Below are 15,487 nucleotides of genomic sequence, written 5' to 3' on the forward strand. Positions count from 1 at the left end.
CAAGGTGGCAGTGGCAAGTGAGGCAAGTTTCCAACAATGCAGCAACGGCAGCCATAGGGTGGGACAAGATGGCATTGTTGGTGGGTACATCTGGGGCCTGAGCCCCGCTCAGTGGGGACATGGGCAGTGATGTTGCTGGGGGGCGGGTTGAGATGACAATGCGGGGGACCAAGCAGACCTGACACAGATCTGGGTTAGGTCCCCTGGATTGCAGGGAGTGAGGGGGCGTCTGCTATGCTCGGCTCTAAAACGACTGACTACCTGTTCATACATCTCACAATTTTGAGGGTCCTTAGAATGTCTGGGCAACACCAGGCACTTTCAGCTAGTAGACATACAAGTTTAAAACAGTATCTGCATTTCCAGAAGCAACTCCTTTATTCAATGTGCTTCACCACAATACTGGAATAAGGTTTAACTTAAAATACTTTTGGGTTTTGTGTTAATGTGCCAGGACAAATAAGGCTGCGAAATACACAAGTACACAGAGATAGCTACTTATCTTTCAACATCCAGGTTGTTTGTTGCTTATCTGTCTTCTGAAGCTTTGTTTTGCTGCTGCTGTAGCTGCTGCTTGTAAAGTTGTCAGGTGAGTTTTGCCACTGAACTGTACGAAGTGTTTACCTTGCGCTGACTCTTTTTATCTGAATGCATTTGTGACTCTACTAGTTGCTTGATGGTGTTTGGTATCTCATTCGATTCCAAAGAGATGATTGGTTTGTCAGTAAACTGGAAACCTAAAGATTAGAATTGAAATTTAAGAAATGCATTTTAAATGACTTTTTCAAATGGAACGTTGTGTTCAGAAGTTTATTCGTAGATGATGTTAAACAGCAGTTACAGTAGTAAGAGCTATTAGTTGGGATGTACTCCATTCAAATTTCAACTCTGCTATGAAATTCTGAGTAGTCTTATAGAATTACTTGAGGTTTTACATGCTGTTAAGATTCCTTGCCTGCTGCCAAGCTTTGCACTTTTTCTGCATTTATACAGAATTGCAGAACAGTCACTCTGTGTCAGTAGTAATATGTTGACAATAATATCAGTTATTACATTTTGAATAATATAACCAAACCAAACAGCAAACATAACTAGAAAAAACATACCTTTTGAACTAGTTAACACCCTTAATTGGTACAATGCCACAGAATTCCCTCAAATTCCATACTTCACTTCTTAACTGGGACAGAACTGTTTTCTCTTTACCATATGACAACAGTGAGGTTACTGAAGATGCAATAAATCTAAGCAAAAATTCTCTAAGCAATGTTCTTTACACACATTCTTCAATACCTCTGAAATTTAGGCATTAACATGTCTCATGAAATTCAGAGAATGAATTTTAGAGCCAGCTGTAAAATGCAGATGCATGCAGCAACTTCTACTGTGCAAACACTTAATGAAGTGAAGATTCTTGAAGAAAAATGCAAAACAGATCCAAATAATGCATTATACAGTCCGTGTGGCTATCACTTAGCTCTCAACCCAAACAATTAGGTTGGTAAGGTGATAACTAGATCTGCTCACACGATTCATGCTACTTCTATCCACAGCCATTCACTTTAGAGAAAGACTCTGCTTTGGTTGTAAATTAACAGGAATCATGTTACCAGCATGCAGGTAGCTGCAACACAGCTATTCTGCCAGCACTGTGTGTCAATTGGGTCTCCCATGCTGGAAAATTACATGGAGATTTGCCAGAAAGAGGCAGAGGTCCTTTACCTTGGATGCAGCTGGAAATCCTACTTGTTCCAATTTCTTTCCATTCCTTAACATACCTAGGGACAACAAAGTCCATTCAGTAAAATGGAACAGAGGTTAGCAGAAACACTCTCCCCCCGCCCCGAATGGCTTAATGCTTTGAAATATAGGTAATATGGTAATATGGCACTATGCTGCCATTAACACATAACCTGGATATTTAAAAATAAGAGCAGCCTTTTTGACAATAAATAATTAAGACTTGGAAGAAGAATAAAAAGTCAAATTACTCTTCGTAGTTGAGTGCATTTGTCCATTTCAGCAATTCATCCACTTCCCATTCCATTACGTTATCTATCCCCTCATCCTTCAGAGTGTTGATTAAGCCTTCTGCTGCTCTTTGAATTAATACTGTTGCATTTGTGTCCTCAGTTTTAGTTTGCAGGCTTTCGCCAAAGTACCTAGGAAACAGGAGCAGAGGTTTCATTTTACAAAGGGGTAGCAAAAATAACTGTCCTGTGTTACCTTAAAGGCTATTGCATTAAGTATGGCATCAAATCTTCATATGCATGAAAAGCAATCCTAAACTGGCTATCATACATGAAAGGGAGAGGGGGTTAGATGGAGATTTAATGAAAAAAGAGCAGTGACAACTGCCTAAAAGCAAAATAATAATTAACAGTGAACCACCAACAAGGCAGTGTTCATGACAATGTAAACACCCTAGGAGGTTGCTAGTTTTCTGCTACTTTCTGAACACTGAAAGTTCATGTTAATACCTAGAAAGTTACAAGTTTAAACTTCTCAGGACACCTCTGTATCGGATCCTAAGACAGCCATCCTTGAACAAAGGAACTTTAAAAGGAAGTTCTAGGATGAAACTGCTGAATTAAAATTTATCAGGCAATTCAATTCTTTCACCTGTTGCTTGAATGGAAAGCGCAGATTTTCTCGCACTACATGTGACACCAAGGCCAGGGGATTGTGTTATCACCAGGACTGTCTTGTCAACTGATCACCTTTTGATAAACCAGTGTCTCTTCTTTTTGCATGTAGTTTCCCTCTGAGCTCATTTCCCTTACAGTACTGACAGCTGGCTGGAGAGCAAGACATGCTTGTACCTGGCCACTGGCAGTGGGAGGCTGAAGCAGTTTCCATTGGATGGAAAGCCCTTCTCCCTCTCCATCTCTGCTTTTCAAACCTCCAAAAAGCAGAGGTTCCAAGAGCTAAACAGGGCTGTGTTGTGAAACCTCTGTGTTGTAAAATCCCCTTGCTGTTCTTTAAATCACTGGTTTTCAGAAGTTTAATCAGCAGCACAATTGTTGCTTCAAAGTGCATCACCTGCTGTCAGTTTTTCCATTTCAGGCATTTTCCAACACAGTAAACACAGGTGTTTTATTAGGATCCCAGAAGGCCACCATACTTGGCTGGCAGGATGCTTTGGGCTTGGTGGGGCCGAAATGAGCCAGCAAAGGCAATGGAACTTTTTAACCTATGATTTATAGCAAACTGTGTCTAGTTGGCCAATGAATACAGTGCCTGAAGGAGGAGGCCTTTATCATGACAACTGTATGAATGGTAATAAAATTATTCAGAAGATAAAATTAAAACAGTTCACTGTTATGTACAACACTTCAAACCTGCAAAAGCTCACATTTTTTTCAGCCACTCTATTTTTCTTCTTTTTCTTTTTCTTTCTACAGCTTGTTTCTTCTGCACCTTGCAGTAGTGGAATTCCTTTATTTGGATGTTGTCTTTAGCAGTTAAGGGGTCCATGTCCTTCCAAAACTGAAACACATTTTTTCACAAACTGTTACAAATGCGTAATAATTTTCTGACTCTTGTCAATGCTAACCTCCTTCCTTCTCCATTTATGCCATTGTCTCTACATTGGTACCTCGGGTTAAGTACTTAATTCGTTCCAGAGGTCCGTTCTTAACCTGAAACTGTTCTTAACCTGAAGCACCACTTTAGCTAATGGGGCCTCCTGCTGCTGCCGCGCCGCCGCACAATTTCTGTTCTCATCCTGAAGCAAAGTTCTTAACCCAAGGTAATATTTCTGGGTTAGCGGAGTCTGTAACCTGAAGCGTATGTAACCCGAGGTACCACTATATATGAATTTCCTGGTCACACACAGCTCTGCAGAGGATATTGCTGTTCCTGTACAGCCACCAAAATGTAACTTCCTTGCCTCTCCCCCTCGTTTTGTAGTGAAGCAAAATAAAAATAAAATCAATGAGCTTCAGTTCTTCTTGCCCATGCTCCACTTAACTGACAGTTGCTTGCAAGGGCAGAGGAACATCAGAGAATGGTTGTGTTTGTTGTATTACAGAGGATAGAGGATGCTACCACAGAGTTCAGCCTTGCTGTCATCTTAGGTGTTCTGGTAGTCTCTTAACTCCAGAAAGATCCATGCTGCCTGGTAAAACATGGGAACCAAGGCCTCAGACATGCAGGGCAAAAAATAGTTGGCATTTGCTGACATCGATTCATACTGATATCCTCCTCAGGCATGCATACCAGCACAAGAACACCAATACATGGAAATGTATTTTTTTTCCCCTCCTGCTCTTGCCTATAATTTAATTAAGCCACCCCAGGCACTTCCTAATTTGGTGCTCTTACGAGTTCCCAGGAAGGAAGCAGCTTACTAATAGCAGCCTCGCCACTGACTTTCAAGCATCTCTTTGAAGATATTTTTATGCTGACATGTCTATGCAGCTGGTTCTTGGTTAGCCAGTCATTTTAATGATGGTTTTTCCCTAATTGTTTCTATGGTGTTTTATGTTTCATTATACTTTTATATACGGTTGTACATCGCTTTGATGTTTTGTATGGGTTGGCAGTATGTAAATATATTTATAAATAAAAGCACTGCTGCCGCCACTGCCACATTAGAATCTGTTAGTGTACCAGAGGTATACATGTGGTACCCTATTTGTACTCCACAATCTGTTGAACTCGCTACTGGCTGCAGAAAACTCAAATCCGAATGGTATACTCACTTGTACTTCCTTGTGATACTCTAGGACACTCTCCTAGAGCTTTCTCCCTTTATTCTCATTAAAATTGTATATATACCCACTGGCCTCAGGTGGGTTCACAACATAAAAGTTTCAATACAAAAGCACAAAATACATAATAAAAATAATTAAAACAATAAGCAATTCTAATGTATACAAACTAATAAAAAATACACTCCCCAACAAAAGCCCCAAAACAACCCCCAGCCCACAAATACAAAAATCCAAATTGACATTTTAAAACAATTTAAATAAAATAAATAAAACAACACAAACCCAAGTTAAAACCCCATCCCCAGTTAGAACAGCAATTTTAGCTAACTGGACTTTTCAGAACACGAGAAGAGCCCATCTGTCCAGCATCCTGATTTCATAGGGGACAACCAGGGAAGCCCATGGGAAGCCCACAATCAGAACCTGAATGTTGCAGCCTGATTAGTGATGATGATGATGATGATGATAATAGTTGTTATTATTAATAATACCCCGCCCTTGTGGCTGGGTTTCCCCAATCTGGGCAGCTCCCAACAAAATCTTAAAAATTCAATAAAACATCAAACATTAAAAACTTCCCTAAACAGGACTGCCTTCAGATGCCTTCTAAAAGTCAGATAGTTGTTTCTCCTTGACATCTGATGGGAGGGTATTCCACAGGGCGGGCATCGCTACCGAGAAGGCCCTCTGCCTGGTTCCTGTAACCTCACATTTTGCAGTGAGGGAACCGCCAGAAGGCCCTCGGAGCTGGACCTCAGTGTCCGCTCTGAATGATGGGGGTGGAGAGGCTCCTACAGGTATATTAGCACCACCAGGCACCTTGTCATGTCATATAAATTAGCTTTGCTCGTATTTGAGAATGACGCAGCAGATGAAAATGCTTTTATTTTATTACTCTGTTGGAAAGGAGTCTCCAGCCATTATTCTCTATGCGTTGGTACCAATCCCTGTGATCGTCAAAGCTTGCTTCCTGGAAACTTCGTCGTTGCCTTGACTTGGCTGCTAGCTTTGCGTAGTCTTTGGGACTGTTTGCACATAGATCCACAACAGGTCTGTGGGTAAATATCTTGTAATATACACATGGAGGAAACTTCACCTGCAGAGATATATACAATTTTAAAATGAGAAACTTGATTATTGACTACTGCACTTTTTTAAAAAAGTGTTATTGTTATTTTTTTAATTCTCTGTTGGTTGTCGTAAATGGCCCTTAATTTTAATTCCTCTCAGAACTGGAAGCAGACTGGATTCTGCATTTCCCTAAAACTTACATTTAGGGCCTATGATGGAACTCATTATCATTTGCATTTGACAGACTGGAGAACAGAAAGCAATTTTTACAGGTATTTAATTCAAATGAGCAGAAATAACATGTAGGACTCGTCTTCCCAGGTCGACTATTTAATTGCTAAGATAAAATCCTTCTCCCTGATGTATTAGCTTTCCATGTAGATGAAGATTACTTTTCTAGGGAGAGTATTAGAGTCTGAAAATCTCAATTTTATTAATTTACATTTAACAGACTTCAAAATATGCAATATAAAGTATGTAAGATGTTTAGGGACGCGGGTGGCGCTGCGGGTTAAACCACAGAGCCTAGGACTTGCCAATCAGAAGGTTGGCAGTTCGAATCCCCGTGACAGGGTGAGCTCCCGTTGCTCGGTCCCTGCTCCTGCCCACCTAGCAGTTCAAAAGCACGTCAAAGTGCAAGTAGATAAACGGTGTTTCTGTGCGCTGCTCTGGCTCGCCAGAAGTGGCTTAGTCATGCTGGCCACATGACCTGGAAGCTGTACGCCGGCTCCCTTGGCCACTAAAGCGAGATGAGCGCCGCAACCCCAGAGTCGGTCACGACTGGACCTAATGGTCAGGGGTCCCTTTACCTTTACCTTAAGATGTTTAGGTATCATTTGCACTTTTGACATTCATCTAAACCAAGGGTGAGGAATGCTTTTCAGCCTGGGGGCCTCATTCCATTCACAGCAATCTTCCTAGGGCCACATGCCAGCTGTGGGCAGAGCAATGAACCACAATCTTATCTTTGTGCAGGAGACTAATTGCCATACATACTGCCATACTATTCTCCATCCAGACAAGCAAGGGGCATTAGCAGAGTTCAAGAATACATTCCAGGCAGGTGAAAACACTGGAGGTGTCATGCAAAACAAGCCTGGGGAGAAATGGGGTAACCCAGGGAGATTACCAGGCAGAGAGGTCTGGAAGACTGTATTTGGTTCCTGGGCCTGAGATGCCCCACCCCTAATCTAAGTTATACTTACCCCACCTAGTCTGAATCTTATATGAATCCCTGCTGCAGCATCTATAAATCCTGCCTGTAACCAAAGGAAAATAATTATGGCATCTTGTTTGTTATAAGACCCTTGGAGAATAGATATGTCTAAGCTTTTTGGGTTGTAGACTATTGTTTAGCTCCCTATTTCTCTTAATTTTTTTTAATTATTATTTTTATTCAATTTCCAATATAAGATTTAAACATACATTTTCAATATTGTCACAAATACATAATTTTTGACTTCCTTCAGCTCATCTGCGAATCTTCCGTTTTCTAATCTTCTGTCCACAATTCTAAATTTAACATTGCCTTTTATTTTGAATAAACCTATTCCCTTGTTCCCTTTTTTACAGTGTTTCTAATATTATTTCTTCACAAAGCTTCCTGTAAACCCACAAACGTTATTTGCGTATCACATATGCTTTTCATATAGTCCACAAATTTACTCCAGTCCTTGGTAAACTTGTGATCTCGTCGGTTTCGGACCCTTCCTGTTAGTTTATTTCTCTTAAATCTTGATTACTGCTTTGCTTTGTTGTTGTTGCTGTTCTAGCCAGTTAACAATAATTATTTGTAAACCTAGTTTATAGCGCATTAAGGAGCTGCAATCCTATACCTAATTACCTGCAGAAATTTGGCTGGAACAATTAATCTAAAATTATATAAACTGACTGCTTCATGGAGATCTCAAAATTATGGCTAGCAAGATGAGGCAGGGGGAAAAAGGAGGACAGGCAGGTAGGCAAACAGGTTTTAAAATACTGATTTGCAAAACTCACTTTCAGCACACTAAGGCTGCAATTCTGTACCTACATACCTGAAGGTAAACTCCACTGAACATACAAAGATTCAGAGTATCATAGAATTGTTGAGCTGGAAGAGAAGGGCATCCAGTCCAACCGCCTGCAGTGCAGGAACACATATAGGATACATATAGCAATACTTATAGGATTGTGATGTCAAAGCACATTAAATGTGTCTACTGGAGTCAAAACTGAGTGTTTCATAGCAACAGACACAGTTAATTATTGGTATTATAATTTACTGTCAACAGGTCTACAGTATGTAGCTCTCTAAAACGTCTCTTGAGTAGTCAGCCATTTTAATAATTGCTATGTATCGCTTTTAAGTATTTTTATGTTGTTGTAAACCCCCCCCCCCCAAGTTTTGCAAGAGGGTAGTGTATAAATACTATTATGCATGAATAACAGATAAATAAATAACAGTTGACAGTTAGTAGTGAAACAGTGAAGTTAAAACAACGATCCTCTTCAGTCTAACCCTTACCTCTTTAGGATCAATGAATCTCATCAGATGATAAGGTTCTCCGCATATTCTAAAGGAAATTAGGTCTTTATAGTAGTCAAACACACCGATATCCTGGCCACAAGAGATAAATAACTGTTGTTATTGTGGGAAGCCACCCAGAGGAACTGTGGCAACCCAGTCAGATGGGTGGGATACAAGAAAGTCATCATCATCATCATCATTATTATTATTATTACCACCACCATTATAGTTTGTGAATAATTAAAAAAAAAAAAGTTCAAAGGCCAATACATCCTGGCAAGAAATTGTGGACTCTTCTTCTCCCCTTGCTTTAAAAGAATCAAATAGCTTTCTCTGTTCCAAACAGTTTAAGGAAGGGCTGGGACTCCTTAATAGAGCACACACTCTGCATGCAGACAGTCTCAAATTCAATTGCTGGCATTTCCAGGTAAGACTGAGAAAGATCACTGTCTGAATGCCCCTGGGGAGCTGCTGTGTGGATTTAACACTGAGATAGATGGTCTGACTCAATATAAGGCAGTCTCCTACGTTGCAGATGATGGGGGGTGGGTGGGAATCCACCTGCACCCCTGGAGAACTGCTGCTAGCCAGAGCAGACAAGGCTGGTGTACATGGTCTCAAGTTTCACACTGGACAACTGGTTCAAGAAGACCTTGTTTAATGCTTTTTCTGAAAAGATCATGCATGAACTTCAGGTTACAAGAGGCAATGGCAACCCAGGGCACTTTACCATTGACTAGTGCCTCTTTGTGACATATATTTATAGGCAGTCACACAGACAGACACTCTCATCCAAGTACTGTATATGACTTTTATTTGGAGGAACTTGTAATCATGTTTGGTTTTCCCTTCTCAATGCTTCATCTTGCCCCAATTCTTGTGGCTTGTTCCTTTCCTTTTGTGGTTTCTCCCCACTTTATGCTTTGCTCTGTAAACCTTTCACTAGAGGGTTTTTCTCCTGAGTTGCAGTGATACGTAATACAGGCAGCTCCCAATTTATGTGGGGGTGACATTCCAAGGCACTGTGCATTTAAGTGAAATCGTGTATATTTGAAACACCATTGAAAAAGTCTGCAAACACCCCATTCAAGTCAGTTTTGTAACGTTTTAATATGATTTGGGGGTCACTACAGAGGAATGGAAGCTTTCTTTCTGGAACCAAGATCAGCTGGGGTTCTTATTTGATGTCTCTGGGATCATGATAGCAGAGGAAGGACTAAGACTCTTCTCCCTCCCCACAGCTGTAATTCTCCTCCAAAAGCCCATCGGGTGCTATTTCTATTTCAAAAATGACATGTTAATTGCTTTCATATGGTAGGCTATAAAATAAGGCAGGCATGGGAAACCTTTGGCCCTCCAGATGTCACTGAACTTCAAACTTCCATCAGAGCCAGCCCACCCAAGAGGCAGCGTGAGGTAAAGAAGACGAGCAGCCGCACCTAGCAAAACACTGCTGCTCAGCAGTGGGAAGCTCTTGCTATTGCCGAGAAGTGGTGGAGGCGCAGCAGTGAGGTGGGGCAGGGAGCAGCACATTCCCCTTTCGCCTCAGGTGGCAAAATGGGATGGGTTGCCTCAGACTCCCATCATTCCTGAAGACTGGCCATGCTTGCTGCGGCTGAAAGGAGTTCTAGTTCAGCAGCATCTGGAGGGCCGAAGGTTCCCCACACCTGGTACAGTATATGGTAATAATTTGACCCTCAGGTATAGGAATGCCAGGCTGACAAGCTAAAGTGCAGTCCATGTGCTACATCACCAATACGGTTATTATTTCATTTTAATTAATTTATTTTTTATATCCCGAGACTGGGACTCAAGGCGGCTTACAGATAAAACTACAAAAACACAGATAAACATTTACCATTGTTCCTTGGAATTACAACATTGATTATAGTTATAAGCTATGATCTAGAAAACCACAGAAAATTAAAACCGAAACCAAAAAACCTAACTCATATTAGAGAAATCCCAGAAGCAGATTATTCTGAGGAAATGTATAGAGAAGTAGCACTTCCAACTTACCAGCCATCTTTTCCAGGCTCTCTGAATAACCGTTGCTGCTCTACTTTCTTTTTCATGTTCCTCACTGAGGTACAATTCTACGACAGCATCCGTTTTAGATGTTGAATGTCTTGAATGTTTCCTTCAAATAATACATTTTAAGATATATCATTCAAACAATTAGCAATTCATTAGTTTTGCATTTTTTTTAACTTCCCTCATTAAAAAAATTATACAAGATAATTTTGTCTATAACCAGAACTGGACTTACTATTTTACATTTCATAATTTAGGTGAGATATTGACAAACAAAACGATTACACAAGATTTATATATAGTTTCTGTAGAAAACATAGAAAAAAATAAAAGCAAAAGTTGAATGCCCCCTGCAAGGAGGGAAACCAGGAGGTAATAAATGCTGGTGGCTTTGATAAAGAAAAGCATTTTTTACAATGGTTTCAATAATAGATAGTAACATAATCTAAACTCTTTGAACTTATAAGTTTATTCTTTTACAATCCACAATGATAACATCATACACTCAGCTTAAAAATGGCTTGTTTCCACTATATCATGCAGAAGTCATGCACTGGAACTTAAAGGCTTTCATACATTCTCTGGGTATTTCATTCTCTGGGTATTTACTCAGGAGTAATTTCCAGTTAATTCAATGGGGCTTACACACTTACCAAGGAGTAAGACCCACAGAATACAACAGAGCTTACCTCTGAGTAAAAATGCATAGAATCAGGCTGTTTGTTATTTTTTAGGTACAGGCAGCTTCCCACCTGCGCTCCAGACACACGTTCAGCCCATCCCATTACACCCCTGCCCCTTTCCACCCTCTTCTGGGTCTGAAAATGACATGTGCGTTGGTGGTTGCATGCCAATTGAAAGTGCACAAAATGGCTGCTACTTGTATATACTTGTATCTTTCAATTTACAGACTTACCCACGCTTTTGTTGGCTTCTGGAGGGTTTAATTTCCATTGCAGAAAAATGCTTGGACCTGGATTATCCTATACAAAGAACCAATGGACCAGAACAAGGATTTATCGCTCATTTTCCTGACTTTATGAAAACTAATTATGTGCACTAAATGGAGAACGGCATCGGGAAAATAGTGGTTGCCTTCTATACAGTACCAATTTTCATTCACACATATAAGTACATTGCTGGAGAAGCAAAATGGAACTTTTCAAAAAGATGGACAGAAACAGTATTGCACAAACCCCTCTCTCTATCTAATGGGATCCTTGGTGTTTCTTCACAGATTTAAGAGCAGGGCTGGCCCAAGACACTTAGGCACCTGAGGTGAACCACAAAATGGTGCCAGGGCAGAAAGGGCGAGTGAAGATCTACACCAGGAACAAGGGTGAAATAAGGATCTACATCGGGAACTAGGGTAGGGTGGGGGAATCAAATCAACCTTACTCGATGGTTGAAGTGGGTATCAAAAGCAGTTGTGGCGGGGAGAAAGGGGCCCATTTTGAACCAGGCATGTGCAGCACCCAGGAGAAAACAGAGGGTAAAAGGTAAAGGTAAAGGTACCCCTGCCCGTACGGGCCAGTCTTGACAGACTCTGGGGTTGTGCGCCCATCTCACTTAAGAGGCCAGGGGCCAGCGCTGTCCGGAGACACTTCCAGGTCACGTGGCCAGCGTGACATCGCTGCTCTGGCCAGAGCCAGAGCCAGAGCCAGAGCCAGAGCCAGAGCCAGAGCCGCACACGGAAACGCCGTTTACCTTCCCGCTGGTAAGCGGTCCCTATTTATCTACTTGCACCCGGAGGTGCTTTCGAATTGCTAGGTTGGCAGGCGCTGGGACCGAGCAGCGGGAGCGCACCCCACCGCGGGGATTCGAACCGCCGACCTTTCGATCGGCAAGTCCTAGGCGCTGAGGCTTTAACCCACAGCGCCACCTTTCCTGCCTAGGGCTGGGAGGAGACCAGCTGTGCCTCAAGCCACCAGCGGCAGCGTCCATTGCATTCCTTGGAGGACAGATCTGCTGCCCCAATACTGTGCATCCTGCCACCTGAGGCAGTCCCCTCACATTTTATGAGAGGCGCCTGTGTGGCTCCCTCTTTAAGGACTTTTAGGCAGCTGGCAAAGACTATAGGTTTAGTCAAAACTTCAAAGGGACTTTCCCAGGGAAGAGTAAATCAGGATTTAAAAGCGAGCAGCTTCCAGAATGCTGCTATTTAAGGTGGGATTCAGGTTGTGTAATTCTCGAGTTGGTTTGGCAGTTTTGCATCCACCCCACCCCCCAATACCCTGCACTTTCCCAAAAGAGCAGATTTTTTTTGCGGTAAGGAAAGTGATGGAAATATATGCTGGAAAGCAGGGTGGGTGGGTGTAGCGCAGGTAACACTTGCTGATATGCCGGGTAAAATAACTTCCCCACAAACGGGGAATGCGCCTTCAACAGCAAACAAATAAGGGCGAATGCCAAATAAACCACCCGTCTGGAAGAGCCCTTCGTCACCAAGGAGAAGGCCCAAGAAGCCCCACCTGAAAGTTAGGAAGCGTCACCACACAAACAGAACCTCTGCGTGCGCGCACGTGTGAATGCTCCAAGAAACGCGTGCACAGGTTCTACCATATTCCCTTCCGCGTTTCTGCGCCCCCCGAGTGCAGTGGTGGCGGCCTCCCCCCTCCTCGGAGCCTCCCTTCCCCTCGCGCCTCCCCCCCGGTCCCTTTTTACCCTCGCGCCCAGAAGGAAGCGGCCTTCGTCTCTCCGCGTCCCGCTCGCGGGGTGTTTTCCTGTTGCCATAGGAACCCCCGGAGGCTTCTCGGCCTAGTCCCTTCCCCGGCCTGAGGCGAGCCAGGGAGGGGCATGAAGAGGAGCCCCGGGTGGAAGAGGGGAAAGCAGGCGGAGCAGCGCAGCTTCGGCCCGGTCTAGCTTCATTGCCGTTGGGAAGGCCGGCCCGTCTTCGAAAACGGGCGCGATAAATACATAAAAAGAAATTAGCAACCTTGTTTCTGCCCATGTTAACAAGAGCTTTTTTATTATCAGAAATTAGTAGCAGGTGAAGTTGTTGTCGGTTTTTTTTGCAATCACCTGTGAATGGCAACAGAGCAAAGGCTCTAAAAGAGGCAACTGCAAAAAATATTATTATTATTATTATTATTATTATTAGCACTTTCCCCGGGGAGTCATTCTTTTTTTAACTGATCCTTTAAGGACTTGGGAGGGCGTTGCTTTTGTTTTTGTTTTATTTTGGTTGTGTATTTCATGTTTTTATATTGCAATTTTATCTTGCGAACTGCCCCCCCCCCCCCCGCCAAGACCTGTGGGTATAGGGCAGTATATACATTTAATAAATAATAACAGTAATAAATAATAACCCGTGAAATTATATTGCGAAGAGTTATCCTCAGCCCTCAGGAAAAGGTGGAATATAAAGCCACGCCATAAATAACACACCTCCGAAACCACAAGATCTAGCATGTCTAAAGGTAAAGGTAAAGGTACCCCTGCCCGTACGGGCCAGTCTTGACAGACTCTGGGGTTGTGCGCCCATCTCACTTAAGAGGCCAAGGGCCAGCGCTGTCCGGAGACACTTCCGGGTCACGTGGCCAGCGTGACATCGCTGCTCTGGCGAGCCAGAGCCGCACACGGAAACGCCGTTTACCTTCCCGCTGGTAAGCGGTCCCTATTTATCTACTTGCACCCGGAGGTGCTTTCGAACTGCTAGGTTGGCAGGCGCTGGGACCGAGCAGCGGGAGCGCACCCCGCCGCAGGGATTCGAACCGCCGACCTTTCGATCGGCAAGCCCTAGGCGCTGAGGCTTTAACCCACAGCGCCACCTGCGTCCCGTCAGGGGCATTAGTTCTCAGTTAATTAAGTTCAGAGATTCCCAAATTGGTTAACAGGCTACCAGCAGCCCAGAGCTTCATTCAGCTGGTTTGCAACATGCCTGTGGATTTGGAGACGACATATCCATCACACTAAATATTTACATTGATTTTTTAAAATGTTACTTTTGTTTCTTATTTTATTGTATTCATCTATGTTTTGAATTCTGTGGAATTCAATTTGTTGAAAGAAGTAAAAGACACAATAAAAATACAGTTCAGAAACAGTGTCTAGCACAGTGCATTACAATTGCTACAACAGGTAGAAAATGTCATTAAGTGATTCAACAAGTTTTCTCGTGTGTGTGCGCGCGCACGCAGGCATGGGAAGTGGGCAAATTTGGGAACGACAGTCCTGGTTAACTGGTCCCATCACCTCCTGGCAAATAGAAGGGGAAGAAATGGAGGCAGTGAGAGATTTTACTTTCTTGGGTTCCATGATCAGTGCAGATGGTGACAGCAATCACGAAATTAAAAGATGCCTGGGAGAAAAGCGATGACAAACCTAGACAGCATCTTAAAAAGCAGAGACATCACCTTGCTGACAAAGGTCTGTATAGTTAAAACTATGGTTTTCCCAGTAGTGATGTATGGAAGTGAGAGCTGGACCATAAAGGCTGATCGCCGAAGAATTGATGCTTTTCAATTATGGTGCTGGAGGAGACTCTTGAGAGTCCCATGGACTGCAAGAAGATCAAACGTATCCATTCTTAAGGAAATCAGCCCTGAGTGCTCACTGGAAGGACAGATCCTGAAGCTGAGGCAGATCCTGAAGCTGTGTTATAAAGATGTCTGCAAATGTGATATGAAGGCTGGCAACATTAACCCTGCCATATGGGAATCCCTTGCAGATGACCGCAGTGCCTGGAGACAGTCAGGTTGTGTGTCCGCAACAGTGACCAGAGCAGTAATGACTGCTGGGAGGAGCGCAGAGAGAAGAAATGCCATGGTGTATCTGTAACAGTGAAACCAGACACCTCCATCTGTCCAAGCTGCAATAAAACATGTCTCTCCCATGTTGGTCTCTACAGCTTTCTCTAGCCAAAGATAAATCACAGACAAGAGCGACAAATATGCTCTTCACCTGCATATGAAGTAGCTACTGAGATTTGAGCCAAACTACCTATTTGAAGCTCTGTGTGATCTTAGGCCCTTAGCAACGAAAGTGTCTTGCATCCCAGCAGTCTTGGTAAGGGCAGAGGTTGCATGTTCCGAAAATAAAATGTAACTAGTCAAACTGTTCTCAGCAGCTGGGGAGGGAAAAACACTCAGACAAAGAACAGTACTGAAGATCAGAGTTCAGCTCTTGCTTTGTCTTGTTCACAAGGGCTGAAGCA

At 42.9% G+C, this 15,487-nt stretch overlaps 1 protein-coding gene across 2 annotated transcripts; it reads right to left on the reverse strand.

The window, feature by feature from the left end:
- Positions 1-355: 355 nt before the first annotated feature.
- On the reverse strand, positions 356-13,090 carry LOC307214941 (protein MFI). Of its 2 annotated transcripts, none has more exons than XM_079974047.1 (10): positions 12,997-13,090; positions 11,249-11,315; positions 10,318-10,438; positions 8,296-8,388; positions 6,995-7,048; positions 5,614-5,814; positions 3,356-3,489; positions 1,992-2,162; positions 1,723-1,778; positions 356-737 (listed from the first exon to the last, which is right to left on the reverse strand). In XM_079974047.1, exons 2-10 carry the CDS (start codon positions 11,284-11,286, stop codon positions 586-588), a joined length of 1,020 nt encoding a protein of 339 aa, XP_079830173.1. In that variant the 5' UTR covers positions 11,287-11,315; positions 12,997-13,090; the 3' UTR covers positions 356-585. The 2 variants fall into 2 exon arrangements, with proteins under 2 accessions (XP_079830173.1, XP_079830174.1); XM_079974048.1 differs by lacking the exon at positions 12,997-13,090 and adding an exon at positions 12,804-12,933.
- Positions 13,091-15,487: the final 2,397 nt, after the last annotated feature.

The sequence above is a fragment of the Podarcis cretensis genome, assembly GCF_951804945.1.
Source record: "Podarcis cretensis genome assembly, chromosome: 4".
NCBI classification, from domain to species: domain Eukaryota; kingdom Metazoa; phylum Chordata; class Lepidosauria; order Squamata; family Lacertidae; genus Podarcis; species Podarcis cretensis.

What these genes read in the sequence shown, in the direction of transcription:
- LOC307214941 (XM_079974047.1), bottom strand. Translation starts at nt 11,286, where the DNA reads ATGGAAATTAAACCCTCCAGAAGCCAACAAAAGCGTGG. An exon ending in AGAAGCCAACAAAAGCGTGG is followed by an intron (nt 10,439 to 11,248) that starts GTAAGTCTGTAA and finishes TATTATTTGAAG; the next exon opens with GAAACATTCAAGACATTCAA. An exon ending in TAAGATTCAGACTAGGTGGG is followed by an intron (nt 5,815 to 6,994) that starts GTAAGTATAACT and finishes ATATCTCTGCAG; the next exon opens with GTGAAGTTTCCTCCATGTGT.